Source organism: Cynocephalus volans, chromosome 10 (assembly GCF_027409185.1).
Source record: "Cynocephalus volans isolate mCynVol1 chromosome 10, mCynVol1.pri, whole genome shotgun sequence".
Lineage (NCBI taxonomy): Eukaryota > Metazoa > Chordata > Mammalia > Dermoptera > Cynocephalidae > Cynocephalus > Cynocephalus volans.
The window spans coordinates 55,332,889-55,360,450 of NC_084469.1; the positions used below are offsets into that span (position 1 = coordinate 55,332,889).

At 35.6% G+C, this 27,562-nt stretch overlaps 1 protein-coding gene across 2 annotated transcripts in view; it reads left to right on the top strand.

Annotated features, from left to right (window-relative positions):
* LOC134388646 (zinc finger protein 540-like) overlaps window positions 1–27,046 on the top strand; it is a 47,558-nt gene extending 20,512 nt beyond the window's left edge. For both annotated transcript variants that reach the window (XM_063111857.1, XM_063111858.1), the window contains one exon: window positions 25,260–27,046. In XM_063111857.1, coding sequence (XP_062967927.1) covers window positions 25,260–27,046 — 1,787 coding nt within the window. The remainder of the gene's footprint in view (window positions 1–25,259) is intronic.
* The last annotated feature ends 516 nt before the right edge of the window (window positions 27,047–27,562 follow it).

The window sequence follows — 27,562 nt, forward strand, 5'->3', positions numbered from 1 at the left end:
CCAGCGCAACCAGTTGCTTTCTGTCATCTCTGCATTGCCTCGTCTGCTTGTTTCCATTGCCTACAAGTTCATGCTTTTACGTATTAAGCACATGTTTACTGAGAGTCCATTCTGAGCACTTGGTGAATGAGGCCAAAACCTCCCCACACTGATGGAGCTGACATTGTAGTATGAGAGACAAACTGTAAACTGTAAACAGATAACAGAAAATATAATGTTAAATAATGATGCATGTTATGTAGGAAAAGTATAAAGGGTGAGGAAATAAGAGTTGGGGCAGGGTCGATTTCAGTGGGGCGCTCAGGGAAGGCTTTTCTAAGGAGGGGGTGTTTGGGATGTTTGTGTAGAGACACGAAAGAAGGGCTTAGGCCAATATCTGGAAGAAGATCATTCCAAGTGAAGGGGGAAAAATGAGCTTTGTGCATTTGAAGAACAGCAAAAAGTTCAAAGCAGGATTACAGGGGGATGAGTAACTAAATATGAGAGCACTTCAAAACGTTTGTGGAAAAATAGAATTAAAAGATAGTGTGAATCTTTCCATGAACATTTGAAGTACCCTCATATGAGTTTAGAGTTGAGCCGGGGCCAGGTTTTATATAATTTATCATAGTGATAAATTTGTATTTTTCTTTACTAAGAGTGATTGGAAGCCATGATAAAATATACTTTTTTAAATGATCGCTCTAAATGCTCTGTGGAGAATTCTAAGTGGGGGCAAGACTAGAAGTAGATCAGTTCACCGGCTATTTCAGCTGTCTAGATGAGCAGTGACAGTGGCTTGGATTAGGAATAGTGGTGGGGGGTGGTAAAAAGATGCTGTATTCATATTAGGTTTTGAAAGCAGAGCTAACAGCCTGGTTTTGTAAATAAAGTTTTATTGGAACACAGCTACAACTATTTATTTACATATTGTTGATGGCAGAGTTTAGTAATTGAGACAGAAACCGTATGGCCTGTAAAGCCTAAAATATTGACTGTCTGGCACTTCACAGAAAAAGTACGCTGATCCCTCATCTAGGGAAGAGTACTGAGAGAGTGAAGAAGCCGGAAAATTGGTGATGATCTTGTGTCGAGAAGACAAGGTTTCAGTGGAGTGTGAGGGTGAAAGCCTGGTAGCTGTGGCTCAAAGAGAATGGGAGATGAAGCAGTGGTGATGATGAGATAGAAAACTTCTTTAATGGAAATGTGGTAGGAAGAGAACTAGAGATGGGGTTAGTAGCTAGAAGGGGACATGGGATGTAAGGAGTATATTTCAAGATGTGAAATTTTAAGATGAGAATATTCCATAGAAAGGAAAAAAAAAATTGTAGTAGAGGGAAGGATAATTATGGAAATTGGAGAAGGGCAGGATCCAGTGCACAAGAGGAACTGAGAGAACTAGAGATACGACTATGGATGCAGGTGGGTTGATTGATGTGACAAAGGGGAGATTATGTATTTCTTTCAACATTTCATTTTTGTTAGAGGAGAGGTACTATTATTATTGGCATTTTATATATAAAGAAACAGGAACAGGTAGAAGTTAAATACCTCACGTAAGATGAAGTGTTGGAGATGGAATTCAAACTCAGCCTGCCTTTAAAATCTTTATTCTTAATGAATGATTGTGCCTTTCTACATTCGTTTATTTATTGGCTCTTTTGGCCAAATATATATATATATATATATTTTTTTTAAAGAGATAGAGAGTTTAAAACATTAAATTGAAATTTTCAGTCTAATAAGGGAATTAGAACATGTAAAATCTATAAATAAATATAACAGTGATTCTAATAGCATACTTAGATGAAAGTCAGGGTGGAAATGTGGACACTGGAGGCTCTTGGGAAAAAAATGAAGAGAAGTGACAAGAGTGATGAGGAAGGAGGGATGGAGGGAAAGAGGAGGAAAATCAGGAAGTACAGGGTCTGGGAAGCTAAGGGTAGCTTGTCAAGAAGGGGATCTGGTTCCATTCAACAAATTCAATGGAGTGCAGTGGGCAGAGGTCATATTGTAAGGAGCATGCACTACTTTTTCATTTGAAAATAATGGAAATAGAAGAATCTTTTTTTTCTTGTTGACTCAGCTCTGCTTTATTTTTAAAATTTATTTATTTATTTCAAATATTCATGAGATACAAAGCTGATTGTCCCCCCTCCTGCCCATGATGTGGGGACCAGATTCGTATTGGGGGCATATCCACTACCAGAAATTACTATTGTATCCTTTGTCTCCTTCCAATTATCTCCCAACCCCCCTCCCCCTCCTCCTCTCCCCTCCACTCCAATTTGTAGCCCTAGGAATGTTCCCACCCTCTGTTGGATCATGGCACTACTGTGGTCTTTCTTTCCTGCCTTCCTTTCTCTCTTAGCTCCCACGTATGAGTGAGCACATGCGGTATTTATCCCTCTGTGCTTTGCTTGTTTCATTCAACATAAGTTTCGCCAGGTTCATCCATGTTGTTGCAAATGGGAACATTTCATTCTTTTTTATGGCAGAGTAGTATTCCATAGTGTATATATACCACAGTTTCCTTATCCAATCCTCTACTAATGGACATTTAGGTTGGTTCCATACCTTGGCTATTGTAAACAGCTGCAATAAACATGGGAGTGCAGGTATCTCTTCGACATGATGATTTCCATTCCTCTGGATATATACCCAGAAGAGGGATTGCTGGTTCATATGGAAGATCTATCTGTAGTTGTTTGAGAAACCTCCAGATTGTTTTCCAAAGTGATTGTACTAATTTACAGTCCCACCAACAGTGCAGTAGTGTTCCCTTCTCTCCACACCCTCTCCAGCATTTGTTATTCACCGTCTTTTTGATTATAGCCAGTCTAACTGGAGTGAGGTGGTATCTCAATGTGGTTTTAATTTGCATTTCCCTGATGACTAGTGATGTTGAGCATTTTTTCATGTATCTGTTGGCCATTTGTATGTCTTCCTTTGAAAAATGTCTATTCAGCTCCTTTGCCCATTTTTTAATTGGGTCATTTATTTTTTTACTGTATAATTGCTTGAGTTCTATGTATATTCTGGATATTAGTCCCTTGTCGGATGCATAGTTCAAAAAAATTTTCTCCCACTCTGTAGGTTGTCTTTTCACTCTGTTGATTGTTTCTATTGCTGTGCAGAAACTTTTTAGTTTGATATAGTCCCATTTATTTTTTTCTTTTGCTGCTTGTGCTTTCAGGCTCATGTTCATAAAGCCTGTGCCCAAACTTAACCACTGAAGTGTTTCACTTATATTTTCCCTTAGTAATTTCACAGTTTCGGATCTCATACCTAGGTCTTTAATCCATTTTGAGTTGATTTTAGTGTATGGTGAGAGATGCATATCTAGTTTCATTCTTCTGCATATGGATATTCAGTTTTCCCAGCACCACTTGTTGAAGAGGCAATCTTTTCCCCAATGTAGATTGTTGTTGCCTTTGTCTAATATCAGATGGCTGTAAGCCTGAGGAGTGATTTCTGTGTTCTCAATTCTACTCCACTGGTCTGAATGTCTATTTTTATACCAGTACCATGCTGTTTGTGTTATAATAGCTTTGTAGTATAATTTGAAGTCAGGCAGAGTTATGCCTCCGGCTTTGATTTTTTTTTGCTCAGGATTGCTTTGGCTATTCAGGGTCTTTTGTTTTTCCATATGAAAGGTAAGACTTTTTTCCATTTCTGTGAAGAATGTCATTGGTATTTTGATGGGGGTTGCATTGAATCTGTAGATCACTTTGGGTAGTATGGACATTTTCACAGTGTTAATTCTTCCGATCCAAGAGCATGGAATATCTTTCCATTTTTTTGTGTCTTCTTTAATTTCTTTCAGAAGTGGTTTGTAATTCTCATTGTAGAGGTCTTTCACCTCAGGTAAATTGATCCCTAGGTATTGTATTTTTTTGGTGACAATTGTAAACGGGCTTACTTTGTTTATTTCTCTTTCTGTTAATTCATTATTTGAGTATATAAATGCTACTGATTTGAGGGCATTTATTTTATATCCTGCAACATTGCTGAAGTTATTAACCAGCTCTAGGAGTTTTTTGATAGAGTCTTTAGGTTTTTCTATATATACTATCATGTCATCTGCAAATAGGGAAAGTTTGACGTCATCTTTTCCAATCTGGATTCCCTTTATTTCCTTCTCTTGCCTGATTGCTCTAGCTAGTACTTCCAGTGCTATGTTGAATAGAAGTGGTGAGAGTGGACATCCTTGTCTTGTTCCTGTCCTTAAGGGGAAGGTCTTCAATTTTTCGCCTTTCAGAATAATACTGGTGGTGGGCTTGTCATAAATGGCTTTTATTGTGTTGAGATACTTTCCTTCTATACCTAATTTGTTGAGAGTCTTTATCATGAAGGAATGTTGAATTTTGTCAAATGCTTTTTCAGCATCTATTGAGATGATCATATGGTCTTTGTCCTTGAGCTTGTGGATGTAATGTATCACATTTATTGATTTTCGTATGTTGAACCATCCTTGCATCCCTGGGATGAATCCCACTTGATCATAGTGTATAATTTTTTTAATATGTTGCCATATTCTAATTGCTAATACTTTGTTGAGGATTTTAGCATCTAGGTTCATCAAAGATATTGGCCTGTAACTTTCTTTTTTTGTTGTGTCTTTGTCTGTTTTTGGTATCAGAGTTATGTTGGCCTCACAGAATGAGTTTGGGAGAGTAGCATCTGTTTTGATTGTTTGGAACAGTTTCATGAGAATTGGTATTAACTCCTCTTTAAAGTTTGATAGAATTCAGCTGTAAAGCCATCTGGACCCGGACTTTTTTTTGTTGGAAGATTGCTAATTACTGCTTCAATCTCCTTGCTTATTGTTGGTCTGTTCAGGTTTTCTATCTCTTCTTTGATCAATCTTGGTAATTTATATGTGTCTAAAAACTTATCCATATCTTCCAGATTTTCAAATTTGTTGTCATACAGTTGTTTATAATAGTCTCTAATGATTCTTTGTATTTCTGTGGTGTCAGTTGTAATGTCTCCCTTTTCATTTCTGATTTTTGTTATTTGGGTCTTTTTTCTTTTCTTTTTTTTTTTTGTTAATCTAGCTAATGGTGTGTCCATTTTGTTTACCTTCTCGAAAAACCAACCTTTAGTTTTGTTGATCTTTTCTATTGTTTTTTGGGTCTCTATTTCATTTAGTTCTGCTCTGATCTTAATTATTTCTTTCTGTCTACTACCTTTAGGTTTGGATTGTTGTTGTTTTTCAAGTTCTTTGAGGCATAGCGTTAGGTCATTTATTTGGTGTCTCTCCATTTTTTTGATATAAGCATTTACTGTAATAAATTTGCCTCTTAGTACTGCTTTTGCAGTATCCCACAGGTTTTGGTATGATGTATCTTTATTTTCATTAGTTTCTACAAATTTTTTGATTTCCTGTTTAATTTCTTCTTGGACCCATAGGTCATTCAGGAGCCTATTATTTAGTTTCCATGTATTTGTATAGCTTCCAGTGTTTTGCTTATTGTTTATCTCCAGTTTTAGTCCATTGTGGTCTGAAAAGATTGTTGGAATGATTTCAGTTTTTTCAAATTTGCTGAGACTAGATTTGTGACCTAATATGTGGTCTGTCCTGGAGAATGTACCATGAGCTGATGAGAAGAAAGTGTATTCTTTACCTGTTGGGTGAAACGTTCTATATATATCTGCCAAGTCCAGTTGGTCTAGGGTGTAGATTAAATCCTGTGTCTCTTTGTTGACTTGTTGCCTGGAAGTCCCGTCCTATGCTGAGAGAGGGGTGTTCAGAACACCCACTATTAATGTATTAGGTCCTATCTGGGTGTTCATGTTTATGATTGTTATGTCTTCTAGCTGGATAGTTCCCTTTATCATTATATAATGGCCTGGAAATAGAAGAATTTTTATTTCTTTTTTTTAATGGGCTTTAAGGAACTAGAAGAAAATATACATCTTTGAAAGTATACACAGCTTTATGTTATTTCATTCCACAGTGTCATTTACATTTAAATTTTTTTAGTTTCAAATATACGTATAGCAAAATTTAGCTGATTCTCAACTTTTTTTGATTGAAGATTTTACTCTGATGTACTTTTAAGTGAGTAATTCACCTTTGATTAGAATTGATTATCAGAAATGTGGTTCTTTGTAGAGTCTAAACATCAGTCAGCTGTCTTAATCAACCATCCCTAGATTTAAATTCTGAATACGGCTCCCATAGTCATAAATATTCTCTCTGTGTAGTTTCTCATATCAGCAAAGAAGAGTGATTGTGAAAAAATGCCTAAACAGGCAAAAATAGTTTAGATGCAAGTGATTTATTTTTAATATTGTCTTTAATTAAACCTGTTGGCCTTCAAAGGGGAGAATAACATTTCTGATTTTAAATATTCCTTGATGGAAGAGAACTTGCCATAAATGACCAGACCTTTCCTTTCAGTGAGATCCAGCGATGATAGTTCTGCTTCATCTTTCTTAATAAACTAAAACACACACACACACACACACACACACACAGCATATGAGTCTATTAATCTCTGTTGCAAGTTTCTCACAGTAGAAAAGAACCTAAAAACACTTATGAAACAATGAATACTTAACTTTTGTTTTTCCCCAAACTCCCAGTCTTCCTCTTGTGTCATCTACATGTGATTTGAGAGCAGTGCTTTTAGCAACTTGCATTTGTTCCAGGTTTTCCAGAGCAGTCAACTGATTTTCACAAGAAACAATTGCCTTATCACCTTCATAAAAATTCCTTAGTTACCTTATTACTAAATTATCTGCTTGCAGTAATAGGCACTGGCATAAATAGAGTTGGGAACAAACACAGCTAAATTTAAGTAAACTTAGCCAGTAGGAAGAAAAATGAGCAAGACTACTTGTGAATACCACACTAGAGGAGAATGTCAAGCATGCCAAGGCCCTCCCTTAGTATACTTTGCAAAAGAATTAAAGAGTTAGGTTAATTATGACAGGTCTTAAGCAAGTGGAGGGCAATTATGATAATCTCACATCTACTATCGTCATTGACATAACTGATTTTTTTAATGAAAATCTTCAAATTTAATAAAATAAAAGTTACCTTTTCTCCTACTTCATTTCTGATTATTTGTGAGTTTGGACATATTCTCATGAATTTGTTTTGTGCTTATGTTTATTTATTTTTAAAATTTATTTATTTATTAATATTTCTTTTATACATTCTAAGATGTTGCGGAGCAGCTGAGGGGAGGAGGAGAGAGGAAGGGAGAAGGAAATAGGGTGGGAGAAGGAGGAAGGAGGGTAGGCATGATGGAGGCCAGTGGCCCGTGGCACCCCCTCACTCCTGCAGGAGAGACCAGGGAGCCTCCAGCAGCAGCTTGGTTGTCACTGGGCTGGATGCAGATGTAAAGGGGGTGTGGCTGAAGCCCTGGCCCCCCACTACCCCGGCTCAGGAGCCTTGGGTGTTTCCAGTGGCGGCACAGTGGTCATCACTAGGCTGGTTGCAGATGTTGGGGGGACGTGGCCGAGGCCCACAGCCCTCCCCCATCCTTGGCTTGGGAGCCTAGGGGTCTTCCAACTCCTTCTAGGTTTCATAGGTGTTCCTTGGTGGTGTTAGACCTTTACTAGTTAATATCAAACTTTGTCTGTGGGTATTTTGCTTTTTCCTTCAGCTCTGTGTTGGATTATTTGCTGTCCCCATCACTCAAACTCTGCACTAGAACTAAACTGTTATCCTTTGCTTACTGCTAAAATGGGGGAACTTCCTGTGGGGGCCAGCACTTGAGCTCTGTGGTTGAGCTAAATTGTTGCTTTGCTGCTGATTCCCTGGGGAAGGGATGACATTGCTGGGATGGGATTGCCACTTCCCTGGGGACCATCTATTCCGCCATCTTGACCAGAAACCTGTGCTTATGTATGTTTATTTTGTGCACTGGCTGCTCATTTTTTCCTTGTTGTCTTAATGTAACCTTTGTCAATTGCACAGTGTTTTATGGAATTAAATATGAACAGTAAAAATTCTCACGTTTGTTGTGTTTTGGCATTTATGTTGATAATATTTTCATTTTTAATCACTGATCATTAATTTCTTATAGATAAATTCTTAGAGATTTCTATTATTTACAGCCTTAAAAAGTTGTCAGACCTCTACAACTTGCAGTTATAATTACTTCTTTTTAAATTATGGTAGAATTTGCATAACATAAAATTTACCACTTTTATATATTCAGTGGCATTAATTACATTCACATGTTGTGTGACCAAGCATCACTATTTCCCAAACTTTTTTATTACTCTAAACAGAAACTCTGTAAGTATTAAACAATAATTCCCCATTCTTCCTTCCCCCAACTTTGGTAACCTCTAATCTACTTTCTGTCTCCATGTATTTGCGTGTTTTAGGTACCTCATGTAAGTGGGACCATACAATATTTGTCCTTTTGCATCTAGTTTGTTATACTTAGCTTAATGTCTTCAAGGTTCATTCATGTTGTAGTATGTGTCAGAACCCCATTCCTTTTTATGGCTGAATAATATTCCATTGTATGTATATGCCACATTTTGTTTATCCATTCATCTATGCAAGGACATTTGGGTTGTATCTGCCCTTGAATCTGGTATATATTTACATTTAAGCAAGTGGTTTTTTATATCCTCAAAGTCTATACATTTTTAATATAGAGACATTGCATGGTTCCTGTTTGATATATTCTTTGTGTTTTATGTTGATATTATAATTGGGAACACTTTTTCTGTTATAATATCTAATAAGTTATTATTAATATATTGTAAAGCTAGAGGTTTCCTGAAGACACTATTTGTAAATTTTTTAGGAGATTATCTAGGTAAGTGATTATGTTGTTTACAAATAATAATACCCCCACATCCCTTTTTGATAAATGGGACTTTATTTCCAGATTGTTATTTTAAATTATTTATTATAATCAATGCTAATTTAGACTTAATAATTTTTGCTAATTTATTTGTCCACTCTGTTTTATGGTGCTTTTGTCTCCTTGTTGGATTTCATCTCCCAGTAATCTATCAGGTAGAGTGTACAAGGGCTTGCTTGCTTGCCTATAAGTCTTTATTTGATGGACATTTGATAGTTTGTCATGCTATATAATCCTAAGTACAGTAGTTTTGTCTCCAAACTTAAAAATTGCTCCTCTGTCTTTTTATATCCATATCTCTGATGAAAGACTGATGTTGATCCGATTCTTAATCTTTTATTGATATGCTGTCTTTTCTCTCCTTGAATTTTTCAGGATTTTTTTTCATTAGTGTTCTGAAATTTTCTACTAGGTTTTTAGGTGTAGAATTTCATATTTGTACTTACTTTGTTAAGTTGAATCAAAAAGCCATACATCTGTAAAACCATGATTATTTTATTTACCATCAAAGATTAAGAATACTGCCAATTAAACTGGGACACACAATCAATTGTAAGGCTCATCACAGTTTCTTAGATGTTAAAATGAAAAATTAATTAATTAAAAATTTGTGCAACTTAAAACTGATGAAGTATGGTATTTACTCAGCTTTCTACTCAGTTGTCCTCCCTCGGTCTGAAAACTATTATCTTTATTTTCTCAAAACTTTCCTCTGCTTATTCCTTGCAACATTATTTCCCTTCCATTCTTTGTATTTGCTATATTCTAGGGTTTTTATTAAATAGATTTTGTTACTTCTAGAGATATTTTTCATGTCAATTGTTTTCTAACCTTTGATCTCTTTATTCCTTTTCACTGTCTTCTAGGACTATTTGTCAGTTTTAATTTTCTGACTTTCCACTTTACTTTTTGTTTGTTTTGAGCATGTATAACATACATTCAGTAAAGAGTATTAAATACACTAATTGTTATATATATGTTGTACAATATGATTTTTTTAACATATTATGCAACCTGTTACATTCTTATTGGCCTTCCTGTTAAATTTCTAAATGAACTGAGGAAGAACATCTTTATGATGAAGCCCTCCCATCAACAAATATGATATGTGTTTTTATTATTTCAGTCCACTTCTGGGTCTTTAAACAGGATTTCAGTGTTATCCCTCTTAGGTTTTATACATTTATTCATGATTCATTCTTATGTATAGTCTTTGTTCTTGCTTTTGAAAATAGGCTTTTTATCCCCCAAACAACTAACTTTTTTATATATAGAAAGGCTATTAAGTTCTATACATTATGTTGATTCCCCTGTATCAAGCTGAATTCTTTTTTGTATTTTATTCGAAGGGTTTTTGTTGTTGTTGAATTTCTTGGGTTGTATATAATCAGGTCAGTTGTAAATCATGATTGTTTTTCATGCTTTTTTAGAACTTTTTACCTCAAATTCTTCTGCTTAATTGTGTCAGCTATTGTTTTACAAAAAGAATGATAACTTTTCATCTTTTTCTATTTTCTAGAGTAGTGCAACTGACTTTGACATTACATGCTCTTTAAAACTTTGATAGATTTCTATGAAACTGGAGGGGTAGCTGTTTCACAACAGAATCTCATTTGCTTAGGCTTTTGATCTCTTCTAGTAGTATTGGAAGTTAATAGTTTCCTTAAAATTTTTTATTCTGTAATTTTGAGGATTTTTTTTGGTTAGAACTTTACATAGCACTTTGCAAAATAACCTCACTATTTTTTTCAAATCAGCTTTATTGAGGTATGATATACACATAATGGAATTCACAAATTTTATGTGTATAATTCAGTTATTTTGGACAAATGTATGTAGTCATGCAACCATCACCACTTCTATAAAGGTCTAGAATATTTCCACCGTCCCAACAGTTTCCACTGTGTTCCTTTGCAGTCAGTATCCTTTCCCCACCCTCAACCCTTAACAAGTAACTGATCTTTCTTTCACTAATTTTCCCTTTTCTACAGTTTTATGTGAAAAAAGTCAGAGTATGCAGTCTTTTTGTGTTAGACTTCTTCCACTTCTGCTACTTATGAGATTCATCCAAGTAGTTGCAACTCTCAGACGTTAATCCCCTTTTCTTGCTGAATAACATTCCATTTTATGCATATGCCACTTGTTTATTTGTTAGTAGTTTATGAATATGCAACTTGTTTCTAGTTTTTCACTATTATGAATAAAGGTACTATGAATACTTGCTTACAAGTCTTTTTTTGAACACATGTTGCTTCTACCTCTACCTTTAAGCAACTATTGCTATACTTCTATCTTTGAGATTTTTCAGAAAAGGACATTTCATTTAAATGAAATCATACAATATATAGTCTTTTACATCTTGCTTTTTAAACTTGGCATAATGTTTTGGAGGGCCATCTGTGAGGTAGCATGTAGTAGTAATTCATTCTTTTTTATTGTTGAATGTATTCTGGTTGTATGGATATACCATATTTTGTTTATTCATCCACCAGTTGATGGACATCTGGATAGTTTACTAAACACGTTGGGGCTATTATTAATTAAGCTACTATAAACATGGCTGTATATATCATTGTGTGGGCATATGTCTTAATTCATCTTAGGCAGATTCATAAGAGTGGAATTGCTGGGTTATATGGTGAGTATAACTTAATAAGAAACAGCCAAAATGTTTTCTAAACTTGCTGTACCATTTTACCTTCCCACTAACAACGCATGAGGATTCTTGTTTCTCTGTCTCCTCACTAACTCATGCTATTACCTATCTTTCTGAGTATAGCCATTCTAGTGTGTGTGCAGTGGTATGTAATTGTGGTTGGCGTTGAGCAACTTTTCAATTGATTATTAGCTATTAGTTTATCTTATTTGGTGAAAAGCCTGTTTAAATGTTTTGCCCATTCTTAAAATTAGATTGTCTTATTGAGTTGCAAGAGTTTTAAAAAATATATTATGAATATAAACCTTTCATTTAGAATATATGATTTGCAAATATTTTCTTTGTCTGTGGTGACATATCTTTTAATTTTCTTAATGTTGCTTTTTGAAGTACAAAAGTTTTTCATTTTGATGAAACTAAATATATAATTCTTTTTTCTTTTATGAATTGTTACTTTTGGTGTTGTATCTAAGAACGCTTTGACTCATACAAGGTCATAAAGATGCTCATTTATTTAATCTATTTTGTTTATCTTCTCAGTTTGGTAGAATTCTTTATATATCTTGGAATCAACTTATTAGATATATATTTTGCAATATTTTCTCCTAGTTTCTGGAGTGACTTTTTTAATTAATAAACTTTATTTTTAAGAATAGTTTTAGTTTCACAGGAAAATTGAGTAGAAAGTACGGAGTTCTCATATACTCCCTGTCCCCAAACATGCACAACTCCCAAACTATTGATCTCTCAGTTATACATTTGTTACAACCAATGAACCTACACTGACATGTCATTATCACCCAACATCCATAATTTACATTAGAGTTCACTCTTGGTGTTGTATATTCTATGGATTTTGACAAATGTATAATGACATGTATCCACAGTTGTGGTAGCACACAGAATAGTTTAGTTGCCCTTAAAATCCTCTGTGTTTTGCCTGTTCATCCCTTGTTCCACCTAACCCCTGGAAACCGCTGATCTTTTTACTGTCTCGTAGCTTTTCCCTTTCCAGAAGGTCATATGGTTGGAATCGTACAGTATGTAGCCTTCTCAGGCTGGCTTCTTTTACGTAGTAATATGCATTTAAGTTTCCTCAATGTCTTTTCATGGCTTGATAGTTCATTCTTTTAGCACTGAATAACAGTCCATTCTATGAATGTATTGCAGTTTATATATCCTTCATTTACTGAAGGATACCTCAGTTGCTTCTAAGTTTTCACAGTTATGAATAAAACAGCTATATACATCCATTTGCAGGTTTTTGTGTGGACATTTTAGTTCATTTGGGTAACTATCAAGGAGTACGATTGCTGGGTAGTACAGTAAAAGAATATTTAGTTTTGTAATAAATTGCCAAAATGTCTTTCAAAGTTGCAGTAATATTTTGCAATCCCATTAGCAATGAGTGAGAGTTCCTGCTGCTCCACATCCTTGATAGCATTTGACATTGTCATTGTTTTGGATTTTGGCCATTCTATATATACGTAGTGGTATCTCATTGTTCTTTTAATTTGCAGTTCCCTAATGACATATGATGTTAATTAAACATCTTTTCATAAGCTTACTTGCCATGTGCACATTTTCTTGTTGAAGTGTTTGTCCAGGTCTTTTGCACATTTTTTTAATAGAGTTATTTATTTTCTTAATTGTTGAGATTTAAGAGTTCTTCGTGTATTTTGGACAACAGTTTTTTACCCAGTGTGTCTTTTGCAGATATTTTCTCCAAGTCTGTGGCTTGTTTTCTCATTCTGTTGACCATCTTTCATAGAGCAAAAGTTTTTAATTTTAATGAAGTCCAGCTTATCAATTATTTCTTTCATGGATCATGCCTTTTGTATTTTATCTAAAAAGTGATTTTCAAAATCCAAGGTCATGTTTATTTTCTCCTATGTTATCTCTAGGAGTTTTATAGTTTTGCATTTTACATCTAGGTCCATGATCCATTTTGAGTTAATTTTTGTGAAGGATGTAAGGTCTGTGTCTGGATCTTTTGTTTTGTTCTGCATGTGGATGTCTAGTTGTTCTAGCTCCATTCATTGAAAAAAGACTATCTATCTTTGCTTCATTGTATTGCTTTTACTCCTTTGTCAAAGATAAGTTGACTGTATGTGGGTCTGTTTCTGGTCTCTCTATTCTCTTCCACTGATCTATTTATATATTCTTTCACCAGTGCCACACTGTCTTCATTATTGTAGCTTTATAATAAGTGTTGAAGTCAGGGAGTGTCAGTCTTCCAACTTTGTTCTTCTCCTTCAGTATTGTGTTAGCTATTCTGGTTCTTTTGCCTCTTCATATAAACTTTAGAATAAGCTTGTCAGTATCCACAAAATAACCTGCTGGGATTTTGATTGGGATTGTGTTGAATCTATAGATCCAGTTAGGAAGAAATAACAATTTTAACAATATTGAGTCTTCTTATACATGAACATGGACTATCTCTCCATTTATTTAGTTCTTTGTTATCTTTCATCACAGTTTTGGAGTTTTCCTCATATAGATTTTGTACAAATTTTGTTAGATTTATACCTAAGTGCCTTACTTTGGGGGATGTGCTCATGTAAATGGTAATGAGTTTTTAATTTCAAATTCCACTTGTTCTTTGCTGGCGTATAGGAAAGCGATTGACTTTTGTACACTAACTTTGTATCCTGCAACTTTAATATAATCACTTATTAGTTCTAGGAGTTTTTAGATCACTTGTTTCAGATTTTCTACATAGACTATCATGTTATCTACATGTTAAATTTCTATGTATAGCATTTTATCATGTAGACAGTTTAAAACAAAGACAGTTTTATTTCTTTATTCCTAATTTGTATATCTTTTATTTCCTTTCTTTGTCTTACCATATTATCTAGGACTTTTAGTACAACATTGAAAACCACTGGTGAGAGGGGACATCCTTGCCTTGTTACTGATCTTTGCAGGAAAGCATCAAGTTTCTCACCATTAAATATAATGTTATCTGTAGGTTTTTTGTAGACGTTCTTATCAAGTTGAGGAAATTTCCCTCTATTCCTAATTTGCTAAGAGCTTTTATCATGAATGAGTGTTAGAATCCGTCAGTTGTTTTTTCTGCATCTGTTGATATGGTCATGTGATTTCTTTCTTAGCCTAGTGATATGATTGATTTTTGTCATTACACAGTGTAAACATTTTTTGTGGCCCTTTGTCAACTTCTCCCTAACCTCCCTCCTCCTGCCCCTTTCCCATCTCTGGTGGCCTCAGTTCCACTCCCCTTTTGAAAGTTCAAGGAATTATTGTGATTGTTGTTTCTTTCTTTCTTCCTTCCTTCCTTCCTTCCTTCCTTTCTTCCTTTCTTCCTTTCTTCCTTTCTTCCTTTCTTCCTTTCTTCCTTCCTTCCTTCCTTTCTTCCTTCCTTCCTTCCTCCCTTCCTTCCTTCCTTCCTTCCTTCCTTCCTTCCTTCCTTCCTTCCTTCCCTCCCTCCCTCCCTTCCCTTCCTTCCTTCCTTCTCCCCAGCTCCCACTTGTGAGTGAGGACATGCAGTATTTCTCTTTCTGTCCCAGCTTATTTCACTTAACATAACATTTTTAAATGTTGAACCAGCCTTGTATACCTGAGTTAAATCCCATATGGTAGTGGAGCATAAATTCTTTTTATACATCGTTAGATTCAATTAGCTAATATTTTGTCAAAGAATTTTGCATCTACATTCATGAGATTCATTGGTCTGTAGTTTTCTTTTCTTGTAATGTCTTTGTCTGATTTTAGTTTTATGGAAATGCCAGCCTCATAGAAGGAATTAGGAAGTAGTCCTTCTGATTTTATCTTCTGGAAGAGATTGACATATAATTTCTTCCTTAAATGTCTGGTAGAACTCACTGGTCTTTCTGGGCCTGCTGTTATCCGCTTCAGAGGTTATTAATTATTGATTCAATTGTGTATTTTTCATTATGTGAGCTTTCGCAGATTGTTTCTTTCAAGAAGTTAAACCGTTCCATCTAGGTTATCAAGTTTGTGGGCATACATTGTTTGTAATGTTCCTTTGTTATCCATTTAATGTCCATGAGATCTGTAATGATGTCCCCTCTGTGATTTCTGATGTTAGTAATATGTGTCTTCTCTCTCTCTCTCTCTCTTTTTTTTTTTAGTTAGCCAGGCTAGAGGCTTATTGATTTTATTGATATTTTCAAAGAAACTGTTTTTTGGATCTGTTGATTTTCTGTATTGATATCCTGTTTTAAATTTCATTGATTTCTACCCTAAGGCTTATCATTTCCTTCCTTCTGCTTACTTTGGATTTAACTTACTCTTCTAGCTCTGTAAAGTGGAAGCTTAGATGATTGATTTTAGATCTTTCTTCTTTTCTAATATGTACATTCAATGCTATAAATTCCCCTGTAAGCACTGCTCTTGCTGCACTGGCCGAATTTTGATAGGTTTTATTTTTATTCTCATTTAGTTCAAAATATTTTTAAATTTCTCTTGAGATTCTTTTCTTTGACCCATGTGTTATTTAGAAATGTTTAATCTCCAAGTATTTGGGGATTTTCCAGCTATCTTTCTTTTATTGATTTCTATTTTAATTCCATTATGGCCTAAGAGCAGACAATTTTAAACTTGTTAAGATGTCTTTTATGGAGCAGAATGTGGTCTGTCTTGGTGAATGTTCCACGTGAGCCTGAGCAGAATATGTTTTCTGCTGTTGTTGGATAAGGTAGTCTATAGATGTCAGGTATATCCAGTTGACTGATGGTTCAATTATGTTTCAATTTTCTCTTTTTTCTTAGCATATTAATTATACTTCTTTTTTGGCAGTTCCTGTAGACTTTGCAATATACATTTACAACTAAAGTAAGTCCACTTTTAAATTACACTATATTGCTTCACAGGTAGTGCAGATGCCTTTACAAAATATTCATAATTCTTCCCTCCCATCTCTTATATCATTGCTGTCATTCATTTCACTTATACATAAGCATTCATAAGCATATATATAAACATAGTCAAATACAATGCTGCTATTATTATTTTGAACAAGCTGTTATTTGTTAGATAAAGATAAACTAGTTTTTGTCTTTACCTTTATTTATCCTTTTCTGATGCTCCTCCTTCCTTTATGTAGATTCAGATTACTGATTTAAGTTTTCCTTCTCTCAATAATTTCTTTGACTATTTCTTGCAAGGCAGATCTACTGGCAACAAGCTCTTTCAATTTTTGTTTGTCTGAGAAAGTATTTATTTCTTCTCAACCTTTGAAGGATAATTTCACAGAGTACCAAATTGTAGGGTAGTGGGGTTTTTTTCTGTCAACACTTTAAATGTTTCATTCCAGTCTCTTCTTACTTGCATGGTTTCTGAGGAGAAGTCAGATGTAATTCTTATCTTTGCTCCTTTATAGGTAAGATGGGTTTTTTCCCCTGCTTAGGCTTCTTCCTAGATTTTTTCTGTTTTTAATTTTCTGAAGTTTGAATATGATGTGCCTATGTGTAGGGATTTTTTGGCATTTATTCTGCTTGGTGTTCTCTGAGATTCCTGATATGTGGTTTGATGTCTGACATTAATTTGGGGAAATTTTCAGTCATTATTGCTTTATATATTGCTTCAGTTTCTTTCTTCTCCTTCTGGCATTCCCATCATGTATATTTACATCTTTTGTAGTTGCCACAATTCTTGGATATTTATTGTTTCTTTCAGTCTTTTTTCCCTTTCTTTTACATTTTGGAAATTTCTGTTGTTATATCCTCAAGCTCAGAGACTCTTTCCTCAGCTGTGTCCAGTTTACTAATGATCCCATCAAAGGTATTCTTCATTTCTATTACAATGTTTTAGATCTGTAGCATTTATTCTTGATTCTTTCTTAGAATTTCCATCTCCCTGCTAACATTATCCATCAGTTCTCACATATTGTCCATTTTTTTCCATAAAATCCCTTAACATATTCATTATAGTTTTAAAAAAATTCCTAGTCTGATAATTCCAACTTTCCTGCCATATATGACTCTGGTTCTGATGTTTGTTTAGTCTCTTCAAACTGTGTTTTTTGCCTTTTAATTTGTCCTCTAATTTTTTGTTGAAAGGTGGACATGATGTATTGGGTAAAAGGAACTGTGATAAATAAGCCTTTAGTAATATAGTGGTAAGGTGTTGGGGGAGAGGAAGCATTCTGTAGTTTCAAGATTGGGCCTCAGTCATTTGGTGAGCTTGTGCCCCAGGCTTTGAACTTCACCAATGCTTCTCGTTTTTTTCCCTTCTTAGGTGGGACAGGCTGGCTTAGAGGGCTGGAGTTGGGTATTTTCTTTCTCCTAGGTCAGTTAGGCTCTGGTAAAATAATTTCTCCTGAGGGCAGGTTTTGTTAGGAACAGACTGCTTTAGAGTATTTCAAAATGAGTACTTTTCTCCTCCACTGCTGGAAGCATGAGGGAATTTTTCTTTGATATTCATTGTAAGGACCTGGTTAAAAGTCCTGGAGGTAAAACTCACAAAAGCATGAGGTGCCCCCTATAACGGGCTCCCTCTGGGATTTTTATCTCATAGGCTTGTCCACATTGAGCCTTCAGCTGTTCATCAGTCACAGTTCAGGTCTTGCTACCCCGGCACTGGTTTGCACAGTGTTTTCTGCCCATGGGTTTCACAGCTCTGCTAAGTTATGATTCTTTGTATCCACCCATTTGTCTCTCCAACTTTTGGCACAGAAGTTTGCCCTGTGACCTCACTTTTCTGACAGATCTAAAAAGGGTTGATTTTTCGGTTTGTTCAGCTTTTTACTTGTTGGTGGGATGGAGTGGTGACTGCTAAACTCCACGCCAAACCGGAAACCAGAAACTTCATTTGCTTAACAATATCTTTTTGAAGAGGAAATGTTTTAAATATGAAGTCCCAGTCCATCAATTTTTTAATTTAATGTTTCATGCTTTTGTTGTTATTGGTTTTGAGGGTTTTTTTTGGGGGGGGGGGTTGTATGTAATTTCTGTTTACTCCAAGGTCAAAGAGATTTTCTTTCTTTCTTTCTTTCTTTCTTTTTTTTTTTTTTCCTTTTTGAATAAGCTTTGGCTCTTACATTGGGTCTATGATCTACTTTGAGTTAAATTTTATGAATGATATGAGACAATAGTCCAAATGTCTTTTTGCATATATAGATACAATTTTCCCAGCAAGATTCTTTGAAAAGACTATTCTTTCACCATTGAATTGCCCTGGCACCTTTTTCAAAAATAAATTGACCATAAATATAAACGTTTATTTCTCAACTCTCAATTCTGTTCCATTTATCTATGTGTCAGTTCTCATGCCAGTACCACACAGTCTTGATTACAATAGCATTGTAGTATGTTTTGAAACCAGGAATGTGTGTCCTTCTACTTTGTTTTTCTTTTCCAAGATTGTTTTGGTTATTCTGGATCTTTTGTTCTTCCATATGGATTTTAGGATCAACCTTTCAGTTTCTGAAATTTAAAAAAAAAGCATGCTTGGATGTTAATTAGGATTGTGATGAATCTAAAGATCAATACAAGCAATATTATTTTGATTATTTTCTTTACTTCATATTATTCATTGCTGGTACATAGTCATACAATTGGTATCCTATGTGCTTACTGAACCTGTTTATTTGTTTTCATTGTGTGTGTGTGTATATTACTCAGGATTAGTCTTCCTAGGAACTGTCCTATTACTTTTTGGTGGCTCTTGCCTTGGATACAGGTAATGTCCCATCTTCCACACACGTATTACTCAGCTAATGACTTGAAAGGAACATTCTGCAAATCTCAGAGCTCTGCTATTCTGCCTCACAAATTCTAGCCCCCTATCTCTTATCTCTGTCTCCTCACCTCACTGAGTCTGCTTGAGTCCTATTTGGTTTGATTTCTCCCTCCCTTTGCTGAAGCCTGGTTACTCTTCCAAGCAGTAAGCTACATTAATCATAGGAGTCAATTCATTTGTTTCCTTTCACTCAGGGATCACAGTACTGCATTGCTTGTTGTTCATAGTCTATAAACCATTATTTATTTTCTGGTATTTTTAGTTATTTAATCTGGAGGGTAAATATGATCCTTTGATTCTTTTATGGCCAGAAGAAATTTTTTCTGTTTCGGTGGTTATTTCCTTATGTTATTTATTATGTCATGTATCTGATATGTTTCCATTGTTTTAGTGGATTTTCTATTCAATACATTTTTAAAGTATACTTTTTTTATTGACTCAAAATTGATTATACATATTTTTGGAGTTCCACATTAGATATGTTGATCAAATCATTATTACTAGCATATATATTGTTTCAAATCATACTTATTCTTTATGCCCCTTGTCCAATCTCACCCCATCCCCCACTTCCTCCCCCTCCTCCCTCTAATTACCCTAGATTTCTTCTCTCCTTCTGAAAGAATAATGGTTATTCTGTTGATTTGTTGCATAGATGATCTGTCCAATGCTGAGAGGTATGATCAGATCTAACAATATTATCATAGAGCAGATGCTTCTTCTGTCACTCTGGAATGGGCTTTGTGGAGAGAGACATCCTCTTCTTTTCTATATCTCTGCTGATGACTCTTTGTGTCAATGCACTCCAGTGGCTAGTGGACCATCTGCATGGTGGTTGTGCCTAGTCTAGCCACTTTCATAGCAGCCATGGTTATTGTGGTGGCTGTGGTGGGCCACGCACATGGAGGTGATGTTTTTGGCATGCTCCTTGGCGCTGGCAGTGTGCCTGGTTGTGGGAGGGTCCGGTCCCCAGTTCCATTCCTCAGTTCCCCTGGTGGGCCCAAGGCGCTGGCACAGTATGCCTGGTTGAGGGGAAGGGGATCCAGACCCTGGCTCCATCCCTTGAGTCCCTGTGCAGGCCCCAAGGCACTGGTGTGGTATGCCTGGTTGTGGGAGGGGGGGTCCAGTCCCCAGCTCCATGCCTTGGTTCCCCAAGTGGGCCCCGAGGCACTGGCAGGGTGTGCCTGGTTGAGGGGAGGGGGTCTGGTTCCTGGCTCCATCCCTAGGGTCCCCAGGTGAGCCCTGAAGCACTGGTATGGTGTGCCTGGTTGAGGGGAAGGGGGTCCAGTCCCCAGCTCCATCCCTTGGGTCCGTGGCCAGGCCCCAGGCACTGGTGGTGTGTCTGAGCCAGAACTAATTTTTTTGTGTGTCCTTTGCCTACTTCTAAGGGGGGGGGCTTCCTGTTGGGACCAGTACTTGAGCTCTGAGGTTTAGCTAAATTGCTGCTTCCCTAGGGAAGGCTTTTTGTGCAGCACAGGTTATAATGGTTGACTTTATAGGTACTTCCAGCTCTCCAGAGACTTGGCGCACCTGGGTTGTGTAGTAAGTTTGATCTGGGCTTGAGTCTTTTCACCAAACTGCAACCCATACAATTCTATATTCCTGACCAGTCTCCTCTGAGTGGTTCTACACTGGGGTGCAGATCAGCTGTCCTTGCTGTGCCCCAGTGTTCCCCTGGTGAGCCTGTCCCTCCCACTGCCCATGCTGCAAACACTTCCTGGGGGATGGGCCATGCACCAGTCCCTTGCAAGGACTCACCGGCCTCTGAGTGACTCCATTTTTTCAGTTGTTCTGGCTCCTTACTCCTATGTGGGTCCACGGGAACCCTATTAGTGGTCTTGCTGGCCTGGGGGCCACCAAGGCCCTCTTCTCTCCTGCCACCTCCAAGCAACTCCATACGAAGAGCACAGCTGCGGCTTTTGCCAGGTCCTGCTCCATGTGCTCAGCAGTTCCAGCCTTAAAGTGGCTGCAGCACAAAATGGTCAGAGCAGTTTTTTCTTTCTCTCATCATGACTTCTCCTGCCTTCATGCATTCTATAGGTCTCTCCTCCTCTTCCCCTGAGCTCTAGCAGCCCCAGCTTAGCTGCTGTTGCTTTTTTATATAGTTGTAAATTGGTTGATTTGTGGGAGAGAGTGACGCTGGGGACGGTCTCTTCCACCATCTTGACCGGAACTTCAGGTTGTCTAAAGTATACTTTTTGTTGAAATATATAGAAAAAAATGTACATATTATCAGTGAACACACCCATGAAACCAGTACCCAGATCAAAAAACAGACCATTTCTATCAGCTCCTGCCCTAATGGCTCCTTCCAGTCATTATTCTCCCTAATAACAGAGATTGGTTTTGTCTGTTTTTGAACTTTACATTTATGGATGGAATCGTATAGTATATACTCTTCTGTATACCTTTCTAAACTCAACATTATTATGTTCATGAGATTCCTCCATGTTGTGTTTTGCTTATTCTCATTGTTGTATAGCTTTTTGTTGTATGAATACAGCACAGTTAATTTTTTTTTATTATTATTAACGAACATGGGTTGATTCTAGTTTTTTGGTTCTTCTACATTCTTGTGCATGTCTTTTGGTGAATACATTTACAAATTTATGTTAACTATCTACTTAGGGGTACAATTTGGGGTTGCTGGATATTCATGTATTCAATTTTAGTAGATACTTTCAAACAGTTTTTGTACATGGTGTATTAACATGCACTCCCACTAGGAATATATAAGAGAATTCTTGTTGCTACACAATCTCAAAAACACTTGTTATTTTTCCTCTCTCTTTTTTTCATTTTGGCCATTCTGTGTAGTAGTATCACACTGTGTTTTAATTTACATTTCACTGACAACTGGTCAAGTTCAGTAGCTTTATTTTGTTGTCCATTTGGATATCTTAAGAAATGTCCATTGAAATCTTTTACACAGTTTTCGATTGTCTGTATATTTTACTTATTTTTATCCATTGAAATCTTTTACACAGTTTTCTTTTTGATTGTCTGTATATTTTACTTATTTTTAGTTCTTTTTATTATGGACACAACTTTTTTGTTGAAGATATATATATCCATGAATCCATTCATCACCCATTAATTTTGCAGTCTTCCTTGCCTTTTGACACAAGTCCTGGAATCACCTCATACCTTTTCTGCTACAGATCAGAAATTCACAAAAGTTCTCCAGAGAAGTTCTCCAAAGAGCCCAGGGTTGATTATGTGTGTATGTGTGCACGTGTGTGCATGTGCATGTGTGCGTGTCATATTAGGTTACCTTGATGTATAGTTCCAATAAGAAAAGGGTGCTTGATTTTCCTTTTGAACTAAACTTTTCCAAGTACAGTTATTTATATAGTCACTTTGGTGACAAAGAAGTGACCTTTTAAAAAAAATTATCACTATAGATTTATTGATTTCCATTGACTAAATGTTTCAAATGATAGTTTTTTAAAAATCCTACTGTTGTCACAATATTTTTCCAGCCTAGTCCTTTTGTTATGTACTAATCTTTGCAACCTTTCTTGCTTTTTGGCACAAGAAGTCCTAGACTCACTTCATACCTTTCCTGCTTCAGATCAAGAATCTGTGAAATTTCCAAAGTGCCCAGGTTGATATTAGTGGGGAATAATATTTAGAGATCACAATTTGGTAGGCATGCTCATTGCTATTAGCTTTTCTAGGGGATAATTCTTTGATAGCCATCTCTATTTTTTCTAGGCAAGTTTATCTATCTAGACTTTATCTCATCTAGGGTTGGTTTTGATCAGGTTTCTTTTTTCACTAGAAAACTGTTCATCTACATATTCAGATTTATTTGTAAAATAGTCTTCCATAATCTAAAAAAGTATGCTCTGGTCACTTATTTCTCCTTTGTTATTTTTAAAATTTGCTCTTCCTCTCATTTTCTTGATTAGATAGGCTCGTGTTCTACTTCTCTTACTGAGCTTTTTGATTTACTTGTTCTTTCTTGTCTTTTTCTGGTTTTTTACTTATTGCATCTTTCCTTTGCTTCTTTCTTTTGCTTTCCTTCAGTTTACTTTGTTTTCTAACTTTATGAGTAGGATGCTTAACTCAGTTTTTTTTGGTCTTACATTTATATTAACATAAGCATTTAAGTTTATAATGTTTTTCCTATTAGCACTAAATTGGTATGTCATCCATTCTATGTTGTATTTATAATCAAAAATTTCTAGAAAGTCTGATATTTTAATTTGTATTTCCTCATTTAATCAACAGTTACTTAGCTAACTACATTGTTTACAAGAAGAGCTCTTTTAATTTTCTGCTGTTGTCATTTATTTCAATTTTTAATGCATTACGTTTGAGACTTTTATTTAACTGCCTGGTTTTTTTGTTTGTTTTGTTTTTGTTTTTACATTTACCATACTCTAATCACAGACAATTTCTTCTCCATTTCAAATTGAGCTTGGCTTACCCAATATTTAGCTTTTTCTTAGGCTCTTCTCTTATCTAAATTGCCACTCTCCTGCTTCCATTCAACATATCCTTTTCAGTAGATTCCCTGGCCCTCCTAGTCTCCTGATGATTTCTCCATAATATTCAGTTATTCTGTTTTCCATAAAATTGCCAAGTTTCTTCATTTTTTCAAAGACTATTCAATATGGCATATTGCCTCTTATACTATCTTAAAAAAATCATTCAGATACTTTTCCATAAATTACAATAGTTGGTTTTAGATGTAAGGTGATAGAAGGGAAATCTGGGGAAATGTTATGAAGGAAGTAGAGTGAGCATCCAGCAAGATGGTTGAATAATAGTAAAACTCAACTGAATATCTGTAATTAATACACATCTTTATGCACAGTAGGCAATGAACAACAGTGGTACAGATATCCCTATCTAAATAGATAGTCATTTAAAACATGATTTAGCAAAACAAGGGCCTTTTTTCCTTTTATACATTTGGCTTGGCTACCTTGGATTTATAAAGAAAGTTAGGGAGGAAGGAGTCCATTTAATTATTGTAGTAAGGTGTAAGAGATTACAGGTGGGGAGAAATATTCTGTAATTGTTGTAAAATTATAGAAATTAAGGAATTACTATGATGTTCAGCTGTCTTACACAGTGACTTATCTTTGTAATATTTACTTCAAGTATCATATAATTTTTAAGACAATGATTAACTTATACTACAGTTTATTATTTAACACGTGCTCTGTGCTAGTGAGTTGTCATTCATTGTTGAATAAAATAAGGATTCCATCTTCCTTTGGGAAGATTTAGGTATCAGAAAATAAACAGAAGAGCAAAGAGAAAATCAATGGATGTGCATTTGAAAATTATGAAATAGAGGAAAGGAAAATGATGCTGGAATTGAGAATAAAGGATATGGACTGACTTACAGTCAGTAGGGCAAGCCTTTCTGTCTAAGAGATGTTTAACTTATGATTGAAGGATGAGGAGGAGTTAGTCTTTCACAGAGACTTTTAGGAGATGAAATAGCCTGTCAAAAGCTGTATCAAATAGGAAAGGTTGTGGCATAAGCTAGGAGCTCAATAGAAGCAAGTGTCATATAAGAGAGAGTAAGGAAGACAGTGTCTTTGAAAGAGGTCTTTAGGTTAACAAAGGACCTGTTATGTTCCATGGTAACATGTTTGGATTTTATTTTAAGAGTAGAGGAAAACTATTAAAATTGTTAAATGGAGATTCTCAAACTTCATTCTTTTCAGAATCATCTAGTGGGGTCATTAAAAATTCAGATATCAATTAATTACTCCTGTAGATTTGATTCACTTGGTCTGGGGTGGTACCTAAATAACAGTATTTGTAACAAGTTCCCCAGATGATTCTGATCCACACTGATATTTCAGAACCACTTCTGTAAACTATCTGCCATATCACCACAAATTTATGTAATCTCTCATTTTCTAAGCTGACCTGATTTCAAATTATATAACTATATTGTAAAGTTCTTCTAAGCCATTTAACTTCTAATGAGAATTGTTTTCACTTTGTCTCCTATTTTGAAGATGGAAGCTTTATATTTTGCTGGCTACAGGAAAATAATCTTTGTTTGCTTTTTTGTTTACTTTCAGGTTTGTTCTCCAGGCATAAGACCAAGAAGTTATCTCCAGAAAAAGACATTTATGAAATCAGTTTATCCAAATGGGAGAAAACAGAAATAAATAAAACTCTTGGTATTAAAGGATCCATTTTGAAAAATGAGTGTCAGGGCAAAAGTGAGTTGGAGGGTCAAGAAGGACCTCAAGAGAGAGATTCTAGTCGAATGAAAATCATCTATAAAAAAATGCCAACATATAGAAAACACTCAGCTTTTACTCTGAATCATAGAATTTATGATAGTGAGAACTCTTATGAATATAGGGAATGTAGGAGAACCTTTAGTTGTAGCTCAAACTTGGTTCATCATGAGAAAACTTATTCTGATGAGAAACATTATGATTGTAAAGAATGTGGGAGTACTTTTAATAGTGTCTATCACCTTACTCTACATCAGAAAATCCACACTGGTGAAAAACCCTATGAATGTAAGGAATGCGGGAAGGTCTTTAGTCATAACTATGGACTTACTCTGCATCAGAGAGTTCATACTGGTGAGAAACGCTATGAATGTCAAGAATGTGGGAAGGCCTTTAGACTTTATCCACAACTTAATCGGCATCAGAGAATTCATACTGGTGAAAAACCCTATATGTGTAAGAAATGTGATAAAGGCTTTTTTAGTAGTTTAGAACTTTCTCAACATGAGAGAATTCACACTGGTGAGAAACCTTATGAATGTAAAGAATGTGGAAAGGCTTTTCGACTTGGTTTTTACCTTACAGAACATCAAAAAATTCATACAGGTGAGAAGCCTTATGAATGTAAGGAATGTGGGAAAGCTTTTAGTGCATGTGGACAACTTACCCGTCATCAGAAAATTCATAAGGGTGGAAAGCCTTATGAATGTAAGGAATGTGGGAAGGCCTTTAGACTTGGTTTTTACCTTACTGAACATAGAAGAATACATGCAGGTAAGAAACCTTACGAATGTAAGGAATGTGGGAAAACCTTTAATGTCCGTGGACAGCTTAATCGGCATAAAACAGTTCATACTGGTATAAAACCCTTTAAATGTGAAGTATGTGGGAAGGCTTTTAGTTACAGTGGTGACCTTAGAGTACATCATAGAATTCATACTGGTGAGAAGCCATATGAATGTAAGGAATGTGGGAAAGCCTTTATGCTTCGTTCAGTCCTTACTGAACATCAAAGAATTCATACTGGTGTAAAACCCTATGAATGTAAAGAATGTGGGAAGACATTTAGAATGCGCTCTCAAGTTAGTCTACATAAGAAAATTCATACTGATGTGAAACCCTACAAATGTATAGAATGTGGGAAGACCTTTAGATTTGGTTTCTACCTTAGTGAACATCAGAGAATTCACACTGGTGAAAAACCCTATGAGTGTAAAGAATGTGGAAAGGCCTTTATTCGTAGAGGAAATCTTAAAGAACATCTGAAAATTCATTCTGGTTTAAAACCCTATGAATGTAAAGAATGTGGGAAGGCCTTTAGTTGGCGTGGACAGTTTACTCAACATCAGAAAATTCATACAGGAGTAAAACCCTACATATGTAAGGAATGTGGGAAGGCCTTTAGTCGTAGTGTAGACCTTAGAATTCATCAAAGAATTCATTCAGGTGAGAAACCTTATGAGTGTAAAGAATGTGGGAAGGCCTTTAGACGTAATTCACACCTTACTGAACATCAGAGAATTCATACTGGTGAGAAACCCTATGAGTGCAGTGTATGTAGGAAGCCCTTTAGACAACATTCACATCTTTATCAACATCAGAAAATTCATAATGTAACTTAAGAGAGCCTTTTCATATCATGCTCTATTTGCAGAATATCAAAATATTCATAACAAAGAAATTCTATCAATGTGTTAATCTTTCTTTAGACATGTTAATAAATGTATAAGAGACTTCTAATACCTCTTACTCATTAAATTTAAGGAAAGTCATCCTAGAAAATGAACGTGTTAATGTAACAATCAATGGAAAGGCTTTTAGCAATGACATTGCCTTTCCACTACTCTACTACCTGTGTGATATTGGTCAAAACATTTACCTGTTGGTGCCACAGTTGTAAAAAAGTGTGGTTAATGGCTTATAACATGTATGATACTATGAAAAGTATCTGGCCCCAAAACTGTTTAAAATTAATATTGGATATTATTTTTATTATCATCAACATTACTATTAGCAAACTTATTAGTAGGAAGACATAAAAGGTAATGTATTTAGACAAGCCACGCATCACTTATTATATGTCAGGAAGTTTGTCTGTGATAAAATCTATGTTATAGACTGCATGTGATCCCCCCCAA